Genomic DNA, 22,260 nt, shown 5'->3' with positions numbered 1-22,260 from the left:
ATTACAAAAAGTCATGCACCGCTGGAGGGAGTATACAAATCAGTCAGATCAGTAGTTCCATTGAAACAGTGACATGTTTGTCTCATTGGTATGCTTCTGAGTTTTATTTTAATTATCTCCTTTACCATACAGAATAAATGCTCTCCTTGCAAGTTGACTCTAATAATAGCAATAACTATGTGCCACGTACTGTGCTAAGTGATTTAAAATGATTATCTCCTTTTGTCCTCACAAAAACCCTAAGAAATGCTGTTATTATTCATATTTTACAAGTGAGGAAACTTGAGACAAACATGAGATTAAGTGGCCTTCTTAGGATGACATTAGTGTATCTCTGTAAAGCCAGATTTGAATTCAGGTCTTCCTAACTTCAAGCCTAGTACTACTATCCATTACGCCACCTTCCTTCCTCTCTAGAATAGATATCTGAAAATTGCAAGGCGTTTTCCTTTTATTTTACATTCTAATATTGGATCTTTGTTCTCATTCCTCATTTAATTACAGTGCTACAGGAGAATAGCTGAGGACAATAATAATGATTTCAAATGACCTCTACCTCACCCTTCTGTTCCCACTCTTTTGGTGATAAAAGTTACCTGGGATCATTGATATATATCCCCAGGACAGAAGGAAAAGCAATGTCACTTCTTTCCATCTTATGGTATTCATATGGGAAGCAATAATGTGAGTCTTCTGGAAACATAAAACATTCACAGCTTTTCTGATTTTGAGGGGCATTTTTTCCTAGTTTAAATTGTCATATGATAATCTCTTACAGACTTATGACATGCTGTATTATACAATTAAATAAACAGCTTCATCTTGGACTTAGTATCATCATTCCTTAGTACAACTCTTGTGTTGTCTCTATCTGTGAAAGTGGAGAAGAATCTTCCATGATTTGCAGCAATTAGTCAGACCTTGCTATATAGCAAATGGCTTGAGGTGAGGAATGAACTACATAAAATCTAAGATAATACCCACCCCCTGCCAGGCCACTGCTAATATAGCACTTTAATCTTTCCATTTAGACATCTAAAGGACGTTAGTCCTTTTATGTTCTGGTCAGAGTATACAGATTCAGTAGTACTCTTCCTTTGTATTTTTATAAACTTTCTTTTATTGAAATTTAGAACTAATTTCATCAATTTTAATGTCTCAATTTTATTATTCTAGTTTTAGAATTCTTACATGGAGAATTGAATATGCAGATTAAATGGACCATTGACAATTCTTTCCTTCAATTGTAAAACTGGTCACAAGCTAATTTTCAATCTGGAATATGTTTTATTTTTATTTTTGGGTTTTGATGTCAGTAGATTTCTACTTCAAAATATATGTATTCCCTGAGGCTATATATATAGACTTTTTGATGGGGAATGCTCTTCACAGAGGCACATTGTTAGTTTTTGCTTTTGCCATATGTTCCAATCACACAGCTCATTAATTTAAATGTCTCATTTCAGCTTTTAGATGTGCTTAAATTTTACACTGGCTTTGAAATTAATGACCAGACTGGGAATGCTTTGACAGAAAATGAGATGACAACAATTCACTACGATAGAATTACTTCCTTACAGGTAATTTTAACACATTAGATCCATGTGCATATGCCTTAGATAGTTAGGCTCAAGTAATATTTCTAAAATTTTGGTAGATTTCTTACTTGTGATATTAATGGGAAAAAATTTACCTTGCTAATACTTTTAAATGCTGCTTTAAACCTTTAATATTTCTTTTGATTTTTAAAGAAAAACATAATGATTTTCTTTCATGTGAAGCTTCACTGCTCCCTCTTTTTTTTCTCTAAATCTTAGGAAACAATCTTTTAAAAGATAAAATTTAACGTAATTTAAATTTAATATTTGTAATGATAAAGTTTATATATCACACATAATTTTGTGATTCATAAATAATCAAATTTGATGGTTCAGTTATTTAAAAAATATCGGCACCGTTTGCCATTTAATTTTACTTAACAAATGTGAAAATGGTGAACTTTTGAGAGTAAAAAGATGTCATCAATATATGAAAATTATTGGGATTTCTCTTGATCTTTTTCTAGAGAGCTGCTTTTGCACATTTCCCTGAATTGTATGATTTTGCCCTTTCAAATGTGGCAGCAGTGGATACTCGTGAATCTTTGTTAAAGTTTTTTGGACCTCTTAGGTAAGTCAGAAAGAAAATATTTTGATGTGATATTATAGTTAGTATGTTTTAGTGACTGACTTTTAATTTTTATTTTAGTGCTCTTAGTTATTTGTTTTCATTGATTTTCTTTTTGTTTTTTTTCCTGAGGCAATTGGGGTTAAGTGATTTGCCCAGGGTCACAGGGCTAGGAAATGTTAAGTGTCTGAGCAGATTTGAATGAAGGTCCTCATTACATCTGGACTGGTGCTCTATGCACTGTGCCACCTTCTGCCCCCTTTTTTTCATTGATTTTGCAAACATTTATTAAGCTCCTAGGATGTACAAAACCATTTTTATGATTATATTTTATCACTTTAGGTTCATGCTTTTTTATTTAAAATCTTTCAGTTTTATAAATTAGTGACTTTTCATATCTCAAGATTCAGCACTTTTCTATTGTTCTTTCATTTAAGTTAAAACTCTTATTTTCTCTGTTTTGTGGGAATTCTTTTTTTTTTTTTTTCTGCTCCATAGTTATAAGGAAAAATTTTCCAGGTGCTATGCTATCAGTAGAGTAGGGGTCATAGATAGTAAGCTGGACCATCTGTCATTTCTGATTCTGTGAAAATAGTGCTGTATACATTCTAGACATACAACAAATATTCAGTGAGGCTGTTATAGATATAGTGAATTTTACATGCTTGGAAGAGGTGATGGTAGTAATATCAGATAGTTATTAGCTACCTGTAAAATATCTCTGCTTTTTATCATTATTTCTGGAGAAAATTTGTTTTTGATAATTGGTCCTGTAAAATGGAGCAAGAATTTTGTGCTTTTGATGTTCATATGAATTAGATCTGGCACATAGTGAACAATTTACTTATTTAAATACATGATTATTTAGAAATAAACATTAATAATATCTTTCTTTTTCAAATTCAATATTTATTGACAGCAAAAGCACCCATATTTCCTAAACCTGCCTTTTAAACATATTTGTTTGACATGTTTCAGTTTTCAAATATATTTAGATTTGCTCCTCACATTGCACCCAGGAGAGTAGGTGTAGACAATTAGATTGAGAGCTGAAAGGGTGGAGGGGCCGCCTAATTTAACCCCATTGATGAGGAAAAAGGTCAAGGCAGGCTAAGAGTCTTGCACAAGATGGTAGAAAGAGTGAGTAGTAGAGGAGGAATTTGAACTCAGGCAGCCTGAGTCCTTCCACTACCTTCCTTGCCTGACTCAAGATATTGGTAAATGTTGGTCAGTTCCTGAGTAAAGCTTTTCTCTCAAAATGTCTTTTGTACTTTTGTACTTCTTCTGCAGGATTAAGATGACTGTAATCTTGTCACCTATCCAAATTGTAGCCCATTCATCATTTGTCTTTTTATTCTGTGTAACTTATTTGTGCATGTCCACAAATATACCTTGAAACACTCAGGCTTTTCTTCTACTCTCTCTTGTCTTCAGGACATAACCAATCTATTTCTTTTTCTGCACAAGGACTTGATGTATTTTTTGCTACATTTTACACACAGGAGATTGTTTATATTTGTTAGCTCTATGATCCATTTTTGTTGTGGCTTCTGTATCATGTCTTGTAGGGATCCAAGTTCATAGAGTAACATTGAGATGCCACAGATATTCACACATTTATTGTCTCCAGTGTAGTTCTTGCAAAGCTTTTGGGATCAGCTCATAGTTTAATTGTAGCCCGATTTCTGTTCCTTTCCTGTTGAAGCACCTCCTACTGGTAGAGCTTGATATCACTGCACCCAAATGTCACTTGGTCATTGGTCCTGTATGTCCTTTGTTGTTTGTTCTCTTCATACTGTCATGTATCCACACAGTCCCATATAGATGGCCTTCTTCACTGGCTTTATATCTAGATATTGCTATCTTTGTTCATGATTTAGATTTTAATCCCTTAAAAGTATTTTCTTGTTACCATGATCCAGGCTTCCATGGTTTTTGAAGTCATTATTAACACTTCTCAGCAATATCATAACCTGTTTATACTGCCATTCTGCTATTCAACCTGAAATACTATCTTGGGCTACTTGTAATTTTCATTCTTCAGAAATTCTTCATTCTTCATGCTCTACCATGATTGAAATCCTCTAACATCACCAGGAAGATATTAGGCTCTTGTAGCAAGGAGCAATATGAGTTATTGGAAGCTTTTTGTATTTTTCTATGTGTAATTCAAATTTTCCTTTACTCATGTTTAGTTCTACCAACAGACCATGTTCAGTGACTTTCTCTAATATATATGAATTAATGGACTAAATGAAGGGGCCGCCCATCTAGCAGCACGTTACAATCTGGGGAATATGCATTTAAAAAATTTTAAGCACAATACACATTTATGTTATGTATTTTTTTTTATGTTTATGTATTTTTATTTTATGTTGCAGTTCAAACACACTCCACCAGGTGGCATCATATCTTTGCTTATTGCCAGCCCTTCCTGAAAAGGAAGACACAACTTTTGATAAGGAATTTCTTCTGGAATTGTTGGTAAATTACATTTTTAAAAATATGTCTCACATTCTTTTTTTCTTTTACCTTTTATACTTTCCTGGAGATGTTGAGCTAATGAAATTATTAGCAGTAATTAGATCAACCAGATATTAGGTCAGTAATTTATAATCTTTTTGAAAATCCAGCATAGTTAATTTGGCACATTCCTTATCCCGTAGGAGGTGCTCAATAAATAAGTTTTTCTTTCATTCATTATCTTCCTTATCAGTCTTTAAACTGATACATGGCAAGTACAAAAAGAGCTTTATAACATTTAAAAATGAAGTGATTATTACCAAAATGTTTCATTTTTATTAAGCATAAGTTATTCCTAATTAAACTTTATTTTATTTTGATAGGGTTGATAGACATGTGGATTAGGTTAATGTTGTAGCACTAGTGTGTGGATTTCATTGAAGTATTTGACAATGCCTTAATGACAGGATGGAGATTAATAATAGGCAGATTAATGACACTGCTGAATGAGTTTATAGCTATACCTAAAGTGTTTTGAATAATGAATTATTGTTAACCCTGAAGGAAGTTTTTTTTTTTTTTTTTTTTTTAATTTAATAGCCTTTTATTTACAGGATATATACATGGGTAACTTTACAGCATTAACAATTGCCAAATCTCTTGTTCCAATTTTTCACCTCTTACCCCCCCACCCCCTCCCCTAAATGGCAGGATGACCAGTAGATGTTAAATATATTAAAATATAACTTAGATACATAATAAGTATACATGACCAAAACATTATTTTGCTGTACAAAAAGAATCAGACTCTGAATTATTGTACAATTAGCTTGTGAAGGAAATCAAAAATGCAGGTGTGCATAAATATAGGGATTGGGAATTCAATGTAATGGTTTTTAGTCATCTCCCAGAGTTCTTTTTCTGGGTATAGCTGGTTCAGTTCATTACTGCTCCATTAGAAATGATTTGGTTGATCTTGTTGCTGAGGATGGCCTGATCCATCAGAACTGGTCATCATCTAGTATTGTTGTTGAAGTATATAATGATCTCCTGGTCCTGCTCATTTCACTCAGCATCAGTTCGTGTAAGTCTCTCCAGGCCTTTCTGAAATCATCCTGTTGGTCATTTCTTACAGAACAGTAATATTCCATAATTTTCATATACCACAATTTATTCAGCCATTCTCCAACTGATGGACATCCATTCAGTTTCCAGTTTCTAGCCACTACAAAAAGGGCTGCCACAAACATTCGTGCACATACAGGTCCCTTTCCCTTCTTTATAATCTCTTTGGGATATAATCCCAGTAGTAACACTGCTGGATCAAAGGGTATGCACAGTTTGATAACTTTTTGAGCATAGTTCCAAACTACTCTCCAAAATGGTTGGATTCGTTCACAACTCCACCAACAATGAATCAATGTCCCAGTTTTCCCACATCCCCTCCAACAATCATCATTATTCTTTCCTGTCATTTTAGCCAATCTGACAGGTGTGTAGTGGTATCTTAGAGTTGTCTTAATTTGCATTTCTCTGATTAATAATGACTTGGAGCATCTTTTCATATGACTAGAAATAGTTTCAATTTCTTCATCTGAGAATTGTCTGTTCATATCCTTTGACCATTTTTCAATTGGAGAATGGCTTGATTTTTTATAAATTAGAGTTAATTCTCTATATATTTTGGAAATGAGGCTGAAGGAAGTTTTTAATAGCAAGTTCCAAGAGTCTTAGCTCTTTGCTTTTAAAAAGAAATTTGTTCATCATTTTAAAAAAGTCAAAACATCCTATTTTTTTTTTCCCTTTCTCTTGGCTTCTAGATATCTTTGTCTAGATACTTCTTCTATTACCTCAAGCTCAATGTGAACTTTTCCCTAAGTTCAACCTTTCTTCCTAACTTTCCTGTTGTGGTACTATCATTCTTTATGTAAACCTAACATGAAACTTAATTCATCTTTATAATTTTAGAATGAGTCTGCATTGCAAAATGATTATCTAAACTTTTGGTAAAATTTTAAACTGAATTCTTCACTATTTCAAAAGGTTTGTTACTTCATTGGTATGGAAACTACTAATAGTAGTCTACACCATAGTAGAAGATGTTCATAGATTACTTTGGCTAAAATGATCTGTTGCCAGGTGCCAAATTTTTTTGGCAGTGAATCTTTCCATATTTAAATACACAGAAGCAGTCTGTCTACAATCCCATATTCTAAGTTTTTCCATCTTGGTAGGATCTGGGAGAACTTAAATTTTTATTAACATGTTAATCAAGGTTCACCTCCATTTCCCAAGGAATCACTTGGACAGAGAACTTCAATGCAGATAGACTTTGTCATAAAAGTATGTTGTAACAGAATCAGTTTTGGGTACCATATATAATGCATGGAGAGTTGACTAGGGTAGTGATATTCTTGAAGTCTTGTTATGAGGAATATTTGAAGGTACTGTAGTGTTTACTCTAAATGAAAATAATGGAAGAAGGGAGGAGAAAGAGAAAGAGTCAAGTCACTCCTTGATAGCTGTTTTTAAACATTTGAAGGGCTTTTTGTCATGGAGAGGGATTATACTTTTTGAGAGAGAGAAAGCTAGGACCAATGAATTTATAGGACAAGGACATGGAAAATATCAGTCAGTAAAAGCATAAGCATCTCCACAATTAGCACTGTCCAAAAATGAAATGGGGTGCTTTGTGAAGTAGTAAATTCCCTTTTATGTGGAATATTCAAGCAGATTCTAGATAACTCCCTGTCAAGAATGGATATGGTAGTTAAATCTTGCATGGAGTAAGAGATTGCACTAGATGACCCCAAGGTTATTTCCAAACTTAGATTTTATGGAGAAATTCAACTCCAAGCTAGCAATTTTACGTACCCTTGAACAATTCTTATTTCAAGGGAAAACTAGTTATTCAAGAAGACAAAACTAATTTTCAAGTTAGTTCCAAAGAACTGTCTAAAGTCTCAGTGACAAATGTTTAAGCCTTTGTGACAGGTGTTTAAGCTACTCTTGGTAGAATTCCCTGAGGGATTTCAAATCTTTAGTATAGTTGTTTTTTTTTTTTTTTTTGTAAAGTAAAAGTATATTAAACACATGGAAAACATTGTCCTATTGCTATATTGCCTCAATTGGAGTAATATGATCTTGGGGAGCAAACCTGCTTTACTGTCTTCCAAATCATTCTTTTAACTATAACTGCTTTCTAAAAATTCCTTTGGCTATTATCTGATATTTTAAAGTCTTCCATTTTAAGTCAGGTTGTTAACAACTGTTGCTGTCAGTAGTAGATTCCATTCCTTAAGAGAAAATAGAATTGTTCTGACTAAAGGTTAATAAAACCATTTAATGATAAATAAATATTGATTTCAAATAAAAGATTCTTGATTTGAAAACGCTTATTTTAATCTTTGGGGTGGACTTATTATTATTATTATTTTTTTATTATTTTCAATTTTTTTTCACCATTCACTTTTTTTTTTTGAGGCAGTTGGGGTTAAGTGACTTGTCCAGGGTCACACAGCTAGTAAGTGTTAAGTGTCTGAGGAGGGATTTGAACTTGGGTTCTCCTTTCCCCAAAGCCAGTACTCTATCCACTGTGCCATCTAGCTGCCTCTGGGTTAGATTTTTAAATAAAAAGTTTTTCTCTGCCTAATGAATGTTTTACTCATTAAGAAGAAACCCCCTTGATGATCTTAAAATTCATTTCAAATACTGAAAAGCTGTTAATGAAAAAAAAAAAAATTACTTCCAAAAGCCATATGGATGTATTTCTCATTTTTGATTAAGGAAATTATGTAAATTTGGAAAATAAAAGAAAATATTGTAAATTCTTTTGAAAACTTTTCTTCTTTGATTTCTCATGCATTGATTCTGTTGATAAATTTACTCTCTCTCTCTTTTTAAAATAGGTTTCCCGTCACGAACGTCGAATTTCTCAAATTCAGCAACTTAACCAAATGCCTTTGTATCCAACTGAGAAAATTATTTGGGATGAAAATATTGTCCCAACTGAATATTATTCTGGGGAAGGTATGTGCAAAGAAAAAAATAGAGCAGTTTGGTTTAAAAAGAGGATTTGGGAATAAATAGTTAGTTATATTTTATTAGTCAAGAAAATTATTTAGCTTCTCCAAGTTTATCTTTCACAACTAGCAAGTCCTTGATACAATTAGACTAGGATAATTATTAAATTTAACTTAGCTTTTAACAATACTACTAAAATTTATTTATTGAAATGAGTTTAATTCTTCCTAATAATTACATTAGCATGGGTTCTGGAGTCAGAGGTTCTAAGTTCCACCTCTGAGGCTTCTCAGTTTTGTAGCTTTTGACATGTCTCTTAACCCACTGGGCTTCAGTTCTTCCTACTACAAAGTTGGATGATTAGATAGGATGGCCTTTAAAGTTCCTTCTAGTTCTAGTTCTAGTTCTAGTTCTAGATTTGAAAAGGCTTCATCTTGTTTCATTTATTTTTTCATTGTCTAAGATAGTTTTTTGAACTCTGACATGAAAGAGAATATACTGTTTTATAGTTATGCAGTGTTTTTAATCCAAACTGGTATTAAGACAGTTTGATCAGCTATTTCCTTCATTAAATTTAGTTTGGGTTGTATTTAAAAAACTTAAATTCATTATCAAAGAATGACTGTTTTGAGAGGATTATTCAATTGAAAGAATATTCTGAGAACATGATACAATGGAAAGAACACTGGACTTAAGAGTCACAAAACTTGGGTTAAAATCTTTGTTGTCCTACTTATCTGGGTAACCTTAGTTTCCTTATCTACAAAATGGGAATAGTAATAGCGTAATAGCACTACCCCCCAGGCTGGTGAGGATTAAATGAGATAATATTTGTAAAGTCACTATTTTAAATAGTGGCAACAAAACTGATATATAGCTCTGAAGATGATTTCTTTGAAATGGAAATCCCTCATTTAGATTTGCAAGTTCTGGAATAGTTATTCTCCTTAAAGTCATTAGTTTTTGTCCTTATCTCTGATGTGATTGAAAACATGTTTCTAGCAGCATTCTTCACTTTGAACAGCCTTTTTTTTTTTTTTTTTTTTTTTAATCATCCTCTTGTTACCAACACAAGTCTATTTGGACGAAAATGTCAAATCTTTTATTATACTTGGCACTCATTGCTTGTTTTGAGCCTTAGATTACAGTCTTCTTATGGAGACATGCTACTTTCAAAAAAGGTGTGAAATTGCTGTTTTAACATTTATTGGGGAGCATAAAAAAATTGGAATATACCTTATTTCTGAAGAATTTGTGTTCGTCAATCATGTTGCTTCTTTTCCAAGTAAGCTAGCTAGATGAGAACTAGAATCCATTTAGCATTCAATGTTCTAAAGATATTTTTTAGAGGATTAATAATTAAAAGCCAACTTTAAGTTACAAAACTCTTCAAAAAAAAAAAAGGAATTGTGTCCATGTAGAGCTGTATGACAATTCTACTGCAGCAAGTCAACTCATCTGATTTTCTACTGTGTCTATTGCTACATAGAAACTGTTTCTCAGTGATTATAACAATGTTTAAAGGTCAGTCTCACCTGGGAAATAGGTTGTTGTTATTATTATTATTATTATCATCATTGTTATTTGTAATGTACTTATTTTCCTGAGAGGCAGTGAGGCAGAGTGGAAAAAGCGTCACCCTCAGAATCTGGGTGACTTAGGTTTAGAGGCAACTCTGAAATATACTGGCCATATGTTGCTTAACTTTTCAGGGCTTGACAACACCTTCCAAGGTTAGGAGCAGAGATGACTACAATCAGAAAGGGAGTAGGAGTGTTTCTTTCTTGAATATTCCCTCTATCTTTAAATCACAAGTACAAGTCAAAAAAATCAAAGTTTTACGTGGAAATAATTTACGTGGAAAACTAGTTACTATTTTCTGATTGGCTATATTCACAGGATCAATAAACTGTCCTTTAACATGTAGATTCTTTGTTTTTTCTTTTCTTTGTTTGGTATGTTGTTCCTAGCCGCTAAGTCAGATTCACTTTTTCTTTCATACAAATGAACAAGGTGTTGCTCTGTGTTATCAATGATGTTTTTAGAAGAAGTAAAACAGAGGGTACGTCCTTTTTTTATATCTTCCCTTTTAGGTTGTCTGGCTCTTCCCAAGCTAAATTTGCAGTTTTTGACTCTTCATGACTATCTGCTAAGAAACTTCAATCTGTTCCGGTTAGAGTCAACTTATGAGATAAGACAGGATATCGAGGATGGAGTCAGCAGAATGAAGCCTTGGTTAGTACATTGATATCCCTTGTAAACCAAGAGGACATCTTCTATTGTTAAACTTTCTTATATCACTGACTTCATAACTAGATTTGAAAATGACATAAGAGGCCTAGAAATTACTTCTTGGATATCAAATGGAATTGGGAAGGCTATTGCAGATATTCATAAATAAAATGTCAGAAAATATATGACAAATATATGAAAGTCTTAGGATAGAGGGAAGGCATTAAGGTTTTACTGCTTTAGAGTAACATCTTCCATTTACTGGGGGCAGTGTTGAAGTTGAGTTGCAAAGGGATAGCAAAGGCTATGGAAAGATCTGAAAGGAGGAGATTAGCCAAGAGATGAAACTAGAGCAGGTGACTCCAATGAAGGGACATTTAACATGTTCTGCCATTGCCAGCAGCTCTTGGGCTTAGGTCTTCACTGGGTTAGAAAAATCAAAAGCCTTTTCTTCTGTGGTTAACATAAAATTCTCTGCTTTGCATGATTTATCAAGATTTTATTTTTATTTAAATATTGCTGACTTCATATAAAGAAAGATTTGTTCCAAGTATTTTATAAATTATGGTGCCACTTTTATAAAGTTATTTACTTGTCACCCACTTTTATTTTCATTTCCTGGATAATACAGTTTCTGTTCTGTTCCTGTATATCAACATCTGTCAGAGTCCACAAGTTCATGTAGAAATAGCTTCATTATTTTGTACCTTGTATATGCTACAACATTCTGTACAGGGAGCTTAAATTTATTTGTTTGTAAACTGATTCAGATAATTTCCATTATTTGCTAATGATAACAATATAGATGCTATTTGTGATCATAATTCTTTTTTGTTTTTCTTATTACCATTCATACTAACTCTATATTTTCCATTAATTATTGTGTGAAAAGTTATTCTGGGTGAGACCATAAAGCATAGCATTTAAAGGAAAGTATTTTTGACTTAATAATCAGTTGAGTCAGTAGGCAGGGATGTGGCTGGCAGTTGGAAATTTGTATACCCACTGGCTGATCTGTTGTTCCCTGCCCACAGTTTTGCTGCTGCAATTATTGCCCATTATTTGAGTCTGGATGAGGGGATTTGGGGCCATAGAAGAGCAACTGCCCCAAGTTTATGTCTACCCTGAGCTAGTAGGTGCTGATTTTGCATCGAGGCATAGGTATATTTCAGATCTTAAATTTAAATCACAATTTATCAAGATGGTAACCTTACTTTCTACTTAAATCCCAACAATCTTGTGTTGTATTAATCAAAGAGAATTTTAGATATTATTTTAAAATCCATTACAATAAGGGGAAGAAAATAGCACTTTTGAAGGTAATTTATTCACATTTGGAAGATAGAATTTTGACCCATTGATTCTTGTTGGCCAGTATGATGCTGTAAAAATGATGAAGTTTTAAAGGTGTCAGTCTCCTTTCATATTCATGAACATTGAAAAAGCAAACCCAGGAAAATGTATAGTTATATCTGGCACTTGTAAAGATCATGTTTTGAGATTGCTCAGCCAACATGGGAAGATGGTCTGGATTATAAGAAATCTCTATTTTTAACATCACATTTTACGAGTGGAAATATGGGACTGGTTCCACCAGGATTTAAGCACTCTGTGAACTAGTCTTTAAGAAATTGTCTCAGACACCAATATTGTTATTAGATCCCAGAGATAATTTTCCATCCTTTAGAACTCCTCCCCCCCCCTCCCTTTTTTCTCCTTACTATTATGGATTTACAGGTTTAAAGGGTCAGCATCACTGTTGATGATACTAGAAACCTATAGTAAGTGAACAGATATGTTCTTGAGCATGTCATTTTTGTTTACCCTTTTCCTCTTGAAGGAAGGGCTTCTACAGATTTCATGTTTCAACTTCCATCTTCAATAAAGAATAGAAGCAATGGGAAAGAATTGTTATCTTGTTATATAGTTCTTTGTTGAGTACTGTTGATAATCCATTGAAAATTTCTTTTTACATCCCTAGTGACGTCTGTTAAATAGAAGTTTATGTGGCATTAAATAAAGGAGAAATTCATACATGTTGTCTTGGTTTATTTCCTTTCATAACATTATGGTTCAACTCTATAAATATCTTTTCTTATATAGAAATGTCTTTTTCCTCATTGTTTTCTCTCTTTTTTTTTCTTAAACATTTCCTTTTGAAGTTTCTCATTATTATAATGAAAGAATAACAAAGTGGAAGATATTTAAACAGATGAAAAATTTTGTGAAACATTTTACACTCAGGAATTTGACTACACTAATTTTAAGTGGTAGCTGGTCATTTAATTTATTTGTTTTATTATTATAGCAATTTAGGAGGAGTTAATGTCTGTTTGATTGTTGCCAGTGTAATTAATCATTTTGACCTCTTGGTTTTCAGGCAGTCGGAATATGGAGGTGTGGTATTTGGTGGTTGGGCTCGAATGGCTCAGCCTATTGTAGCTTTCACTGTAGTTGAAGTTGCCAAACCTAACATTGGTGAAAATTGGCCGACTCGAGTACGTGCAGATGTTACCATCAATTTGAATGTCAGAGACCAAATCAAAGATGAATGGCAAGGTATTCTTATTTTTCAAACATTAAAGTTGATTTCTACCTTTTTTTTTTAAACCACTAAAGAGGGTATCATGTGTATGATGTGTATCAGAGTAAGAGTAAAACACTTTTATCAAATGTAATATTGAAACTGCCTATTCTTTCCTAGATAGAGAACACTTGCTTTCAGGGTTTTAATTGTCTCTATTTACTGCTGTCCTAAAACACCTCAGATCAAATCTCATTATTTATTTTGAACTTGTAAATTGTGTCTGGAATTTATTTGATCTGTAAATTTTGGGATCTTTCTGTGTAGATCAATGTGAACATCCCCTTTAGGAGATAACCCAAAAGTTAATATGTTGTGGTGTTATGTTGTGGGGTGAAGAAGATAAACTTGAAGAGAGAGGAAAGTAATCAGAACAGAGGATGACCAAGAGAACATTGTCACAGAAACCAGTGGAAGAGATCATTGTGAAGGAATGGCTAAGAAGAAGAAAACTAAAAAAGCCATTGGCTTTTAACAACTAAGTGGATATTGGTGACCTTAGATAGCAGTTATATAAAAGCCAGATTGCATTAGATTGAATCATTAATGGGTAATGGTGAAGTGGAAAAAATGGAGCATACTCATTCCAGAAATCTATTAGGGAAGGGGAGAGGGAAAAAAAGATGATAGCTTAAAGCAGATGAGAAAAACAGTTGGTTTTTTTTTTTGTTTTGTTTTTTTAAGTGTAGAGAAAGAAAGGCCAGCTGAGGAGCGATTGAAGATGAGAAAGTGTGTCAGGTATCATCTTGAAAGAGAGAGCAGGACATCTAGGGCACAAATAAAGGAATGATCCCTGATCAGTAGCAAGGCCATTATATTCCCTGCAGCTAGAGAATAGAAGAAGATTGGATACAGGGAGAAATTTTATATTGTGGAGGAATTGGAGATGAGAAAAATCATATAATTCACATTGGTCTTGGTAAAATAGTCATCTTTTGGATGAGAGAGGATAAGTAGAATTGGAATTAAAGTATTAAAAATAAAGGTTTAGATTATTCTTCTCTGTAAAGTGTGATTAGCAAATTATCAGAGATATATAAAAAATGCCTCTGCAGCTATGAGACCTACATGAGGATAAATAGCATGGTAGTTGACCCACTCAGCTTGGTGTGACTGAAGCAAGAGTGAAGAAGGTGAGCAGTAGTTCTGGCTTAGGGTGGGACAATCTAAAAAACAAAGGAGCAAAAGCTTCAAGAGTAGAGGACATTGCTTTGTTGACATTTCTGACTATAACGTCAGAATTTAAAGGAAGACAAAGGAAGCTGTAAAAAATGATGGATTACAAAAATTGGCAAAAGGGATCAGCCAAGAGTGCTGAAGAATTTTGAAGGCACTTGCATCACAGTTATAAAGAACCTTTATAGTCCTTTCCTCCAACACCTTTATTTTCCCAAGGAGAATCTTAAGATTCAGAAAGGGAACAAGTGGCCAACCTTGGAATTTTCACTGAAGTCCTATGATCCTAAATTCATCCCTTTTTTCACATAGCTACTCTGCTGCTTGTTGTGGAATCCCTGAAGGCTGACATATTATCACTATAGCAACTCCTATCTAGGCAAAAGGTCCAAAAGTATTTCTTAAAACTGTATATTACTGAGTTTTCTTCATTTTTGGAGAAAACTTCTGGAATTTAAATAAAACATAAAATCATTGAATAGTTAATTAAATACTACCATTTTGTGAGTATAAAGAAAAGAATAAAAGTATTAATACTGAGTAATCTGCTAGAATTATTTGATGAATTAAATGAGGGGTGATCAGTAGTTTTAATTTATTTTTAACTTTCAAAAAGCCTCTTTCAAGATTTTATGCCAAGGACTATTTAATAACCAAGTCATCATATATTAGAGGGAAGGTTTTGATTGTGGATAAAGAACTGCTTAGAAAATGGAAACAAATACTTAAAGTTTTCAAAATGCCTTATTTATATTTTCTCATTTGATCTTCACAACAGCTCTTTAAAATGGAGAAACTGAGGCTCAGCAAGATTAAATAATTTTTTCATGGTCATTTATATCAGAGGTTAATGTCTTAAGTCTTGACCTCAGGTCCCAGTCTTGTGTCTGAGACCCATGTTGGAGAGTACTAAGCCTTTCCTTGAGGACCCACATCCAAGACTACTATCAGAATTAGAAGGAACACAATAGCTATCATCAAATATTTATTTAAAAGATTATTATGTAGAAAAAAAAAGGTTAGATTTGCTTTTGGGGGCAGAAGTGGGAATAGTGCTGTTTGGTGAACAGTCTTACTTCAGCTAGATAAAAGAATAAAATTGGAACAATTGAAACTCTCCAAAAGGTGTCTGGTATCTTTTTCCTCATTCCTCCCTGCACCTTTTCCTCCATAGTCTTCTTTAGGATGTAATTGATTTCCCTTTACTAGTGATATTCACATAAAGGCCAGATAAACACTTGGGAGGTCAGAGAGAAATATGGCTTGTTGGATTAGCAGGTCTCTGGAGTTCTTACAACTCTGAGATTTTGTAAGGAACAATAATTTATTTGAGATCTGTAGAAACCAAAACCTTTAATTCTTAGTATCTTTTCTTCCTTTTCCTACTACTCTGCTGCTATCTCTACAGAAACAGATCATAGGTTATACATGAAATAGATCTATTTTGTTGGTATGCTATTTCATGAGTTTCTGTGGTCAAATTATTTGCCACTTAAGAGGCCAATTGGGCCAGTCCTCATACAGCAGGTGCAGTTTGTCATGGTTATTTTTTTTTTAAGAATAAAAGGAAAAATATATGGGCCAAACTAAAAGTGTTGCTTTAAAAGTTATTTATATCTACGACCAGATTTTAGGTCAGACAACATTATGGCTCTGATATTGTTGGGGGGGAGAGGGGAGATACCACACACCAGTGTGTGATTTGTGGGAAAGCATGAAATGCTACAAAACACATATAAAATCATCAAAGAGATGTGATCAGACAAGAAAATTGGCCAATTATGTAATGAGAACAAGGAGTATCGAAAAACTACATTTTTTATTGGTGCATGAATGAATGAGTGAACAAAGTGCTTGCAATGTGCTGAGCACTATGCAGAGTGCTGGGGATAAAAATGTAAGTAAGCAAGAAAATACAAATAACTATATATACTTATAGTTGTATTACACACACACACACACGCACACACACACACACACACACACGTAACTCCATAGGAAGTGGTAACAGAGAAGTTGGAGTGAATAGTGAATGGAATCACAGAGTACTTGATTAATGTCATTAGAAGTGGCAGTGCTGTTTTGAGTATCATTCTCAGATAGAATAGAGGGGCATATGAGCAGTAGCATGACACCAAAATGGTCAAAAAGTGACTTGATGGTCCTGAGACCTGGCAGGTTAAGCTAAGAGCCCACCATTCAGAGCTAGAGATCGTAAGATTTAGGCCCTTCAACTCCAGGTGTAAGTAGAGCCTGCAATCCAGGTTGCATAACATGGAGATCAACAGATGGCCATATAATATTCAGAGGCCTAAAGGGAGATTCGCAGTCACTGGGATAAACCTGCTGTGGGGGATTTATGATAAGACATACACAAATATTAAGCAGAATGATGGGATAAGTTAGGATCTATACTTTTGCAGTTGGAATACCCACATTAATGAGATGACTCCAATGAAGTATTTTAGATTTTTTTTTTTTAAGGAGAGGAAAGTGTATTAACTTGTATAATCAAAATGGTCCAACATATAGTACTTAAAAGTCTATGTGCTTCACAATACATCATCAGGTAGTTTTGTACTTGGTTTTGTCAGTAGGAAGTCATAAAAATTAATGTGTGCGTGTATGCTCGTATGTATATATTGTCCCTTTCCCCAAATCATAAGTTTATAGCTTATAATGTGTGTGTGTATGTATGTATGTGTACACAGTAATGGTATAGAAGTTGTTTTGAAGATTTTTATAACAAGGTTTTAAAAAAATTTTTTTAAGGATAGGAAGTAGACATTAGCACCTTTACTTTTTAGATGGAGAAAACAGTGGATAGAGTGAATTTCCAAAAGGAAGAACTAGATTCATTAAATAGGCTGAAGTTCAAAAAGTAGCTAATTTTGGCTTAACATAAGGATAAACTTTGTAAAGAGTTAGAACTCTTCCAAACCAGGAATACTCTTGCAGGTTTGTACTCTTGATTTCAGAAGTTGTTATCTATTAAAGATAACATTTCATTCTTTGTCTTTGTAGCTCCACACTGTACCTTGCTCATACTAGGTACTTAGTAAATGTTGATTGATGGATGTATGTCCACTTGGAAATCTTGTGTCACTTAGAATAGATCATCTTCCTTCTAGTCTTAAAGTTCTGTCTGTAATACTAATAATGTGGATGGTTACAATGTAAGCTAAAAGCAGAATTCAAAATTCAGGCCCTTATCTGCACAAGTCTTTTTGCTTTGTTAAAAAAAGAGATTTTTAAATTCTCCTGAGAAGAAAACAACAGTGAAATAAGTTTTCTGGAGTGGATTTTGTATTTTTTAGCTTTATCTATATTTAATTTACTTCCAAAACAGTCATTTGATTTAAGGTAGCCTTGTTTTCACATCCTAGACCACCGTTGTGACATGCTGGTAATCGCAATCCCAGTTTACTGTTTTGGTTAAGCTAGTTGAAACTTTGCTATCAAGTTTTTGAGCAAGTAAGGTGATAAAATATACATTCTCATTAGTGCGAAACTGACTTATGAGGATAGATCAGAAAAAGAGTGCTGGCAGATGGTCTGACATTACATACTGTGAAGTCTAATTTTAGGTTTCTTATCTTACTAGTGTCCCTTTAGTAAAACTGGAAAAATTAGTTGGGTGCATTTTTTGGCATAATCATTGAGAAGCTTTAGACTTTAGCATAAGCATCTCATTATTTTGTTTTGTGTTTCCAAATTGTAATTTACATGAGTTGAAAGCTCATATTCTCTTCCACATGTTTTATCAATAATCTTATTAAGAGTTTGTGTCTTTTGAATTATATTTTAGTTGATTTTTAAGACAAGTCACATTGATAAAAATATTTCTTTTTTGAAGTGATGCTGAGGGATTATCTTTAACTGACAGAATTTCTAAATATCATTTAGTCAGTTTGCACATCAGCCATATTTTTGGCCACATATTCTAAATGGGAAATTCTAAATGTGGAGCATGAACTGATAGATGGAATGTGACAAAAATCCAGTTTTTGTAGCTGTGACATCCATAATCTATCATGTTAACATAGAAATTATGTTATGGTGCAGAGTTTCCATGTTTATTGCAGATAAGAGATGGGAAGGGTCACATTAAAGTCATCATCTATAATACATTTACTATAGAAGGTAGTCTTTAATACAGTAGTGGACTTATTAGTGATATCTAGTATTTAATGTTTTTACATATACCAAAGAATTAAGATTAGTCTATCATTAGACAAATGATAATAATAAAAAATTGCATGCTAACTAAATAATCTGAAAATGTCTTCTTTTAACCAGGTTTGCGCAAGCATGATGTTTGTTTTTTAATTACGGTACGACCCACGAAGCCTTATGGCACCAAGTTTGACCGGAGGCGACCTTTTGTGGAGCAAACTGGTCTGGTGTATGTCAGAGGCTGTGAGATCCAGGGCATGCTGGATGATAGAGGACGTGTCATTGAAGATGGTATGGTAACACATTTTTATTTTGGGGCAAAGATTTTTGCATGGAAAGTTTCCTTGCTTTTTTTAACTAAGTAACATAAAACAGTTTTGATCTTAAATTTATTCATCCACTAGTTGGCTCTGTCTTATAGTATATTCATTGATATGCTTTCTGGAGATGTCATATTTGTGATCTGAAAAGTTTTGGAATATAGCCTGAACCAGATTAAAAATGTAATTGGAAATATTTAACAAAATATTAAAAAGAAAAAAAATGAGTGCGTGCACATACACATTCAGATACATAATAGAATAGGTAGTATATGTGATTTTAAATCAATAAGGTATTCATTTCTATTTGAGTTGAGCATCACAGTTTTAGACTATAGTATGAGCTTCCTATTACTTTATAATTGATTTCAAGAGAACTTGTAGACTCTCTAGACACCTTTCACAATCAGAATTCCTGTCACAGGACCATGAATTTGACCATGAAATCTTGGCCTCCTTTGAACTATTATAGCAAGCAATGAGACTTTGCCTTTACCACTACAATTCAGATAACAATGTATAATAAATGAAGCTTGAAAGACCTTATTGCATCTAAAATACTTGTTAGTTGTGGGCAGGTCAGTTAACCTCTCAGCCCCAGTTTCTTCATCTGTAAAATGGGGATAATAATACTTACAGAATAGACAGTTCTTTCTTTATGTAAATTTATCTAAATTCATTATGGCAAATTCATCTCCCTGCAGTGGCAGAATCCTATGCTTATTTGTAGTCTGACTCCAGGTTCTGGTAGGTGGAGGTGGGAAGTGCTGGTGCAACCCTGCTTGGGGTAATTGCTCCAGGTACTGAAGCTGCTCGGGCTACATAGGAGTGGAGGAAGCACTGAGCTCTGGCTAGGGGAGCATGTGGAGCCCTGATTTGCAGAATGGTTCACTTTCATAAGCTAGAACTGGCTATATTTAACCTTTTGTGTTGTTGAATATTATCTATCTATCTATCTACATATATAAAATGTTTTGCTGTAAAAATGTCAGTCTTTATCATTTTGTTGGGACTTATGGTTTCATCAATGAAGGGAATTTTGGAGAAGAAACTGAGTGTCTTGTCCATATGGTAACATATTAGAAACTAAATTCAGGCTTCCTGACTCCATTGACTTCCCTCTTTTCATCATACCATGCTGGTTCTAAGCTATAGTGACCAACATTTTATATTTATGTTACATAGATAATGATATGACATATGTTAGTTATCATATTTTATATACAATGGCATTTAATGCTATAAAAATTAATAAAGAGAATTCTGCTTTGATTATACTTTTTCCTCCCAATTATGGTTCTTTGTTGTAGGCTGCTAAGAACTCGGGGATAGTGTTGTTCTCCACCATAGAAGGAAATGGGAATTGAATTTGTGGCTAGAAATAGAATTTCTTTTTTTTTTTAATTTTCAAAAATTATTTATTTATTTATTTATTTATTTTTAATAGCCTTTTATTTACAGGATATATGCATGGGTAACTTTACAGCATTAACAATTGCCAAACCTCTTGTTCCAATTTTTTACCTCTTACCCTCCCACCCCCTCCCCCAGATGACAGGATGACCAGTAGATGTTAAATACATTAAAATATAAATTATAAATATAATTTATATATTATATATATATTTATATATATATATATTATATAATATATATATTATATAAATATAAATATAAAATATAAAATATAAATACAATACAATAAATACAATAAGTATACATGACCAAAACGTTATTTTGCTGTACAAAAAGAATCAGACTCTGAAATATTGTACAATTAGCTTGTGAAGGAAATCAAAAATGCATGTGTGCATAAATATAGGGATTGGGAATTCAATGTAATGATTTTTAGTCATCTCCCAGAGTTCTTTTTCTGGGCATAGCTGGTTCAGTTCATTACTGTTCCATTGGAAATGATTTGGTTGATCTCATTGCTGAGGATGGCCTGGTCCATCAGAACTGGTCATCATATAGTATTGTTGTTGGAGTATATAATGATCTCCTGGTCCTGCTCATTTCACTTAGCATCAGTTCGTGTAAGTCTCTCCAGGCCTTTCTGAAATCATCCTGTTGGTCATTTCTTGCAGAACAGTAATATAGAATTAGAATTTCTAAAATTAAGAGAGTAGAAGAATTGGGAAATTAAGGAAGGGAGGAAGACAAGTTGATAGAAATTATATTTGTGACTATTAACCTTTTAATAGCTCGCTAAGTTTCAGTGTATTTAGAATTTCGTTTCATGCCTATAAGATTTGCCTATGGATGTGTTTTAATGAGGTATGTAATTAATATCCAGAGTGGGATATTTAATGAGTGGGAAAAACTGTGCTAAACTCCAAAATCTATTGGTTTAGCAAATATTTAGGAAACTATTATATATAACATAGTGTTAAGTTCATTAGAAAATAATAACAGGTATAGGATCTATCCCTGGTCCTTCAGAATCTTATAGTCTTGTTGGGAAAGATACTTCATATGCAAAAATATCTGATACATGGTATCCTATTATTAGTACTTATGGTAAATGCTGTGTGAGTTCAGAGGAGACAAATACCATGTATGATCTAGGAGAGACTTCATGAAAAAGGTGGATTTGGGTTGAACTTTGAAGGATAAGATAAGACTTTTGATGAATTACATTTAGGACGAAGGATGGGTGGAAAGTCACAGTTGTCATCACATTCCTGAACAAAATGTGTACTGTTTTTTTTTTTTTTTTTAGTATCCTTTTAAACATATCTTGTTTAATTTTCTTTATTTCTCAATGTGTGTAGGACCTGAACCCAAACCTAGACTAAGAGGAGATTCAAGAACTTATAGAGTATTTCTTGATCCAAACCAGTATCAGCAGGATATGACCAATACTATCCAAAATGGAGGGGAAGATGTGTATGAAACTTTTAATATCATCATGAGAAGAAAACCAAAAGAAAACAACTTTAAGGTATGCAACATGATAAATTAACTAGGGACTCTAGCATTTAACCTGGGAAACAAATTTTACTTATATGATATGAAGTGAATTGTTTTTTTTTTTTTGTTTGTTTGTTTGTTTTTTTATTTAATAGCCTTTTATTTACAGGATATATACATGGGTAACTTTACAGCATTAACAATTGC

General features: G+C 33.2%; 1 protein-coding gene across 2 annotated transcripts in view; it reads left to right on the top strand.

The window, feature by feature from the left end:
- The window catches only part of AQR (aquarius intron-binding spliceosomal factor), a 96,350-nt gene that overhangs the window by 28,028 nt on the left and 46,062 nt on the right, over nucleotides 1-22,260 (top strand). For both annotated transcript variants that reach the window (XM_031952035.1, XM_031952036.1), the window contains 8 exons: nucleotides 1,467-1,580; nucleotides 2,066-2,169; nucleotides 4,548-4,650; nucleotides 8,538-8,658; nucleotides 10,746-10,887; nucleotides 13,265-13,443; nucleotides 18,944-19,111; nucleotides 21,915-22,084. In XM_031952035.1, coding sequence (XP_031807895.1) covers nucleotides 1,467-1,580; nucleotides 2,066-2,169; nucleotides 4,548-4,650; nucleotides 8,538-8,658; nucleotides 10,746-10,887; nucleotides 13,265-13,443; nucleotides 18,944-19,111; nucleotides 21,915-22,084 — 1,101 coding nt within the window. The remainder of the gene's footprint in view (nucleotides 1-1,466; nucleotides 1,581-2,065; nucleotides 2,170-4,547; nucleotides 4,651-8,537; nucleotides 8,659-10,745; nucleotides 10,888-13,264; nucleotides 13,444-18,943; nucleotides 19,112-21,914; nucleotides 22,085-22,260) is intronic.

This window comes from Sarcophilus harrisii, chromosome 2 (assembly GCF_902635505.1).
Source record: "Sarcophilus harrisii chromosome 2, mSarHar1.11, whole genome shotgun sequence".
Classification (NCBI taxonomy): domain Eukaryota; kingdom Metazoa; phylum Chordata; class Mammalia; order Dasyuromorphia; family Dasyuridae; genus Sarcophilus; species Sarcophilus harrisii.
This window is presented reverse-complemented; position numbering and strand designations above follow the sequence as displayed.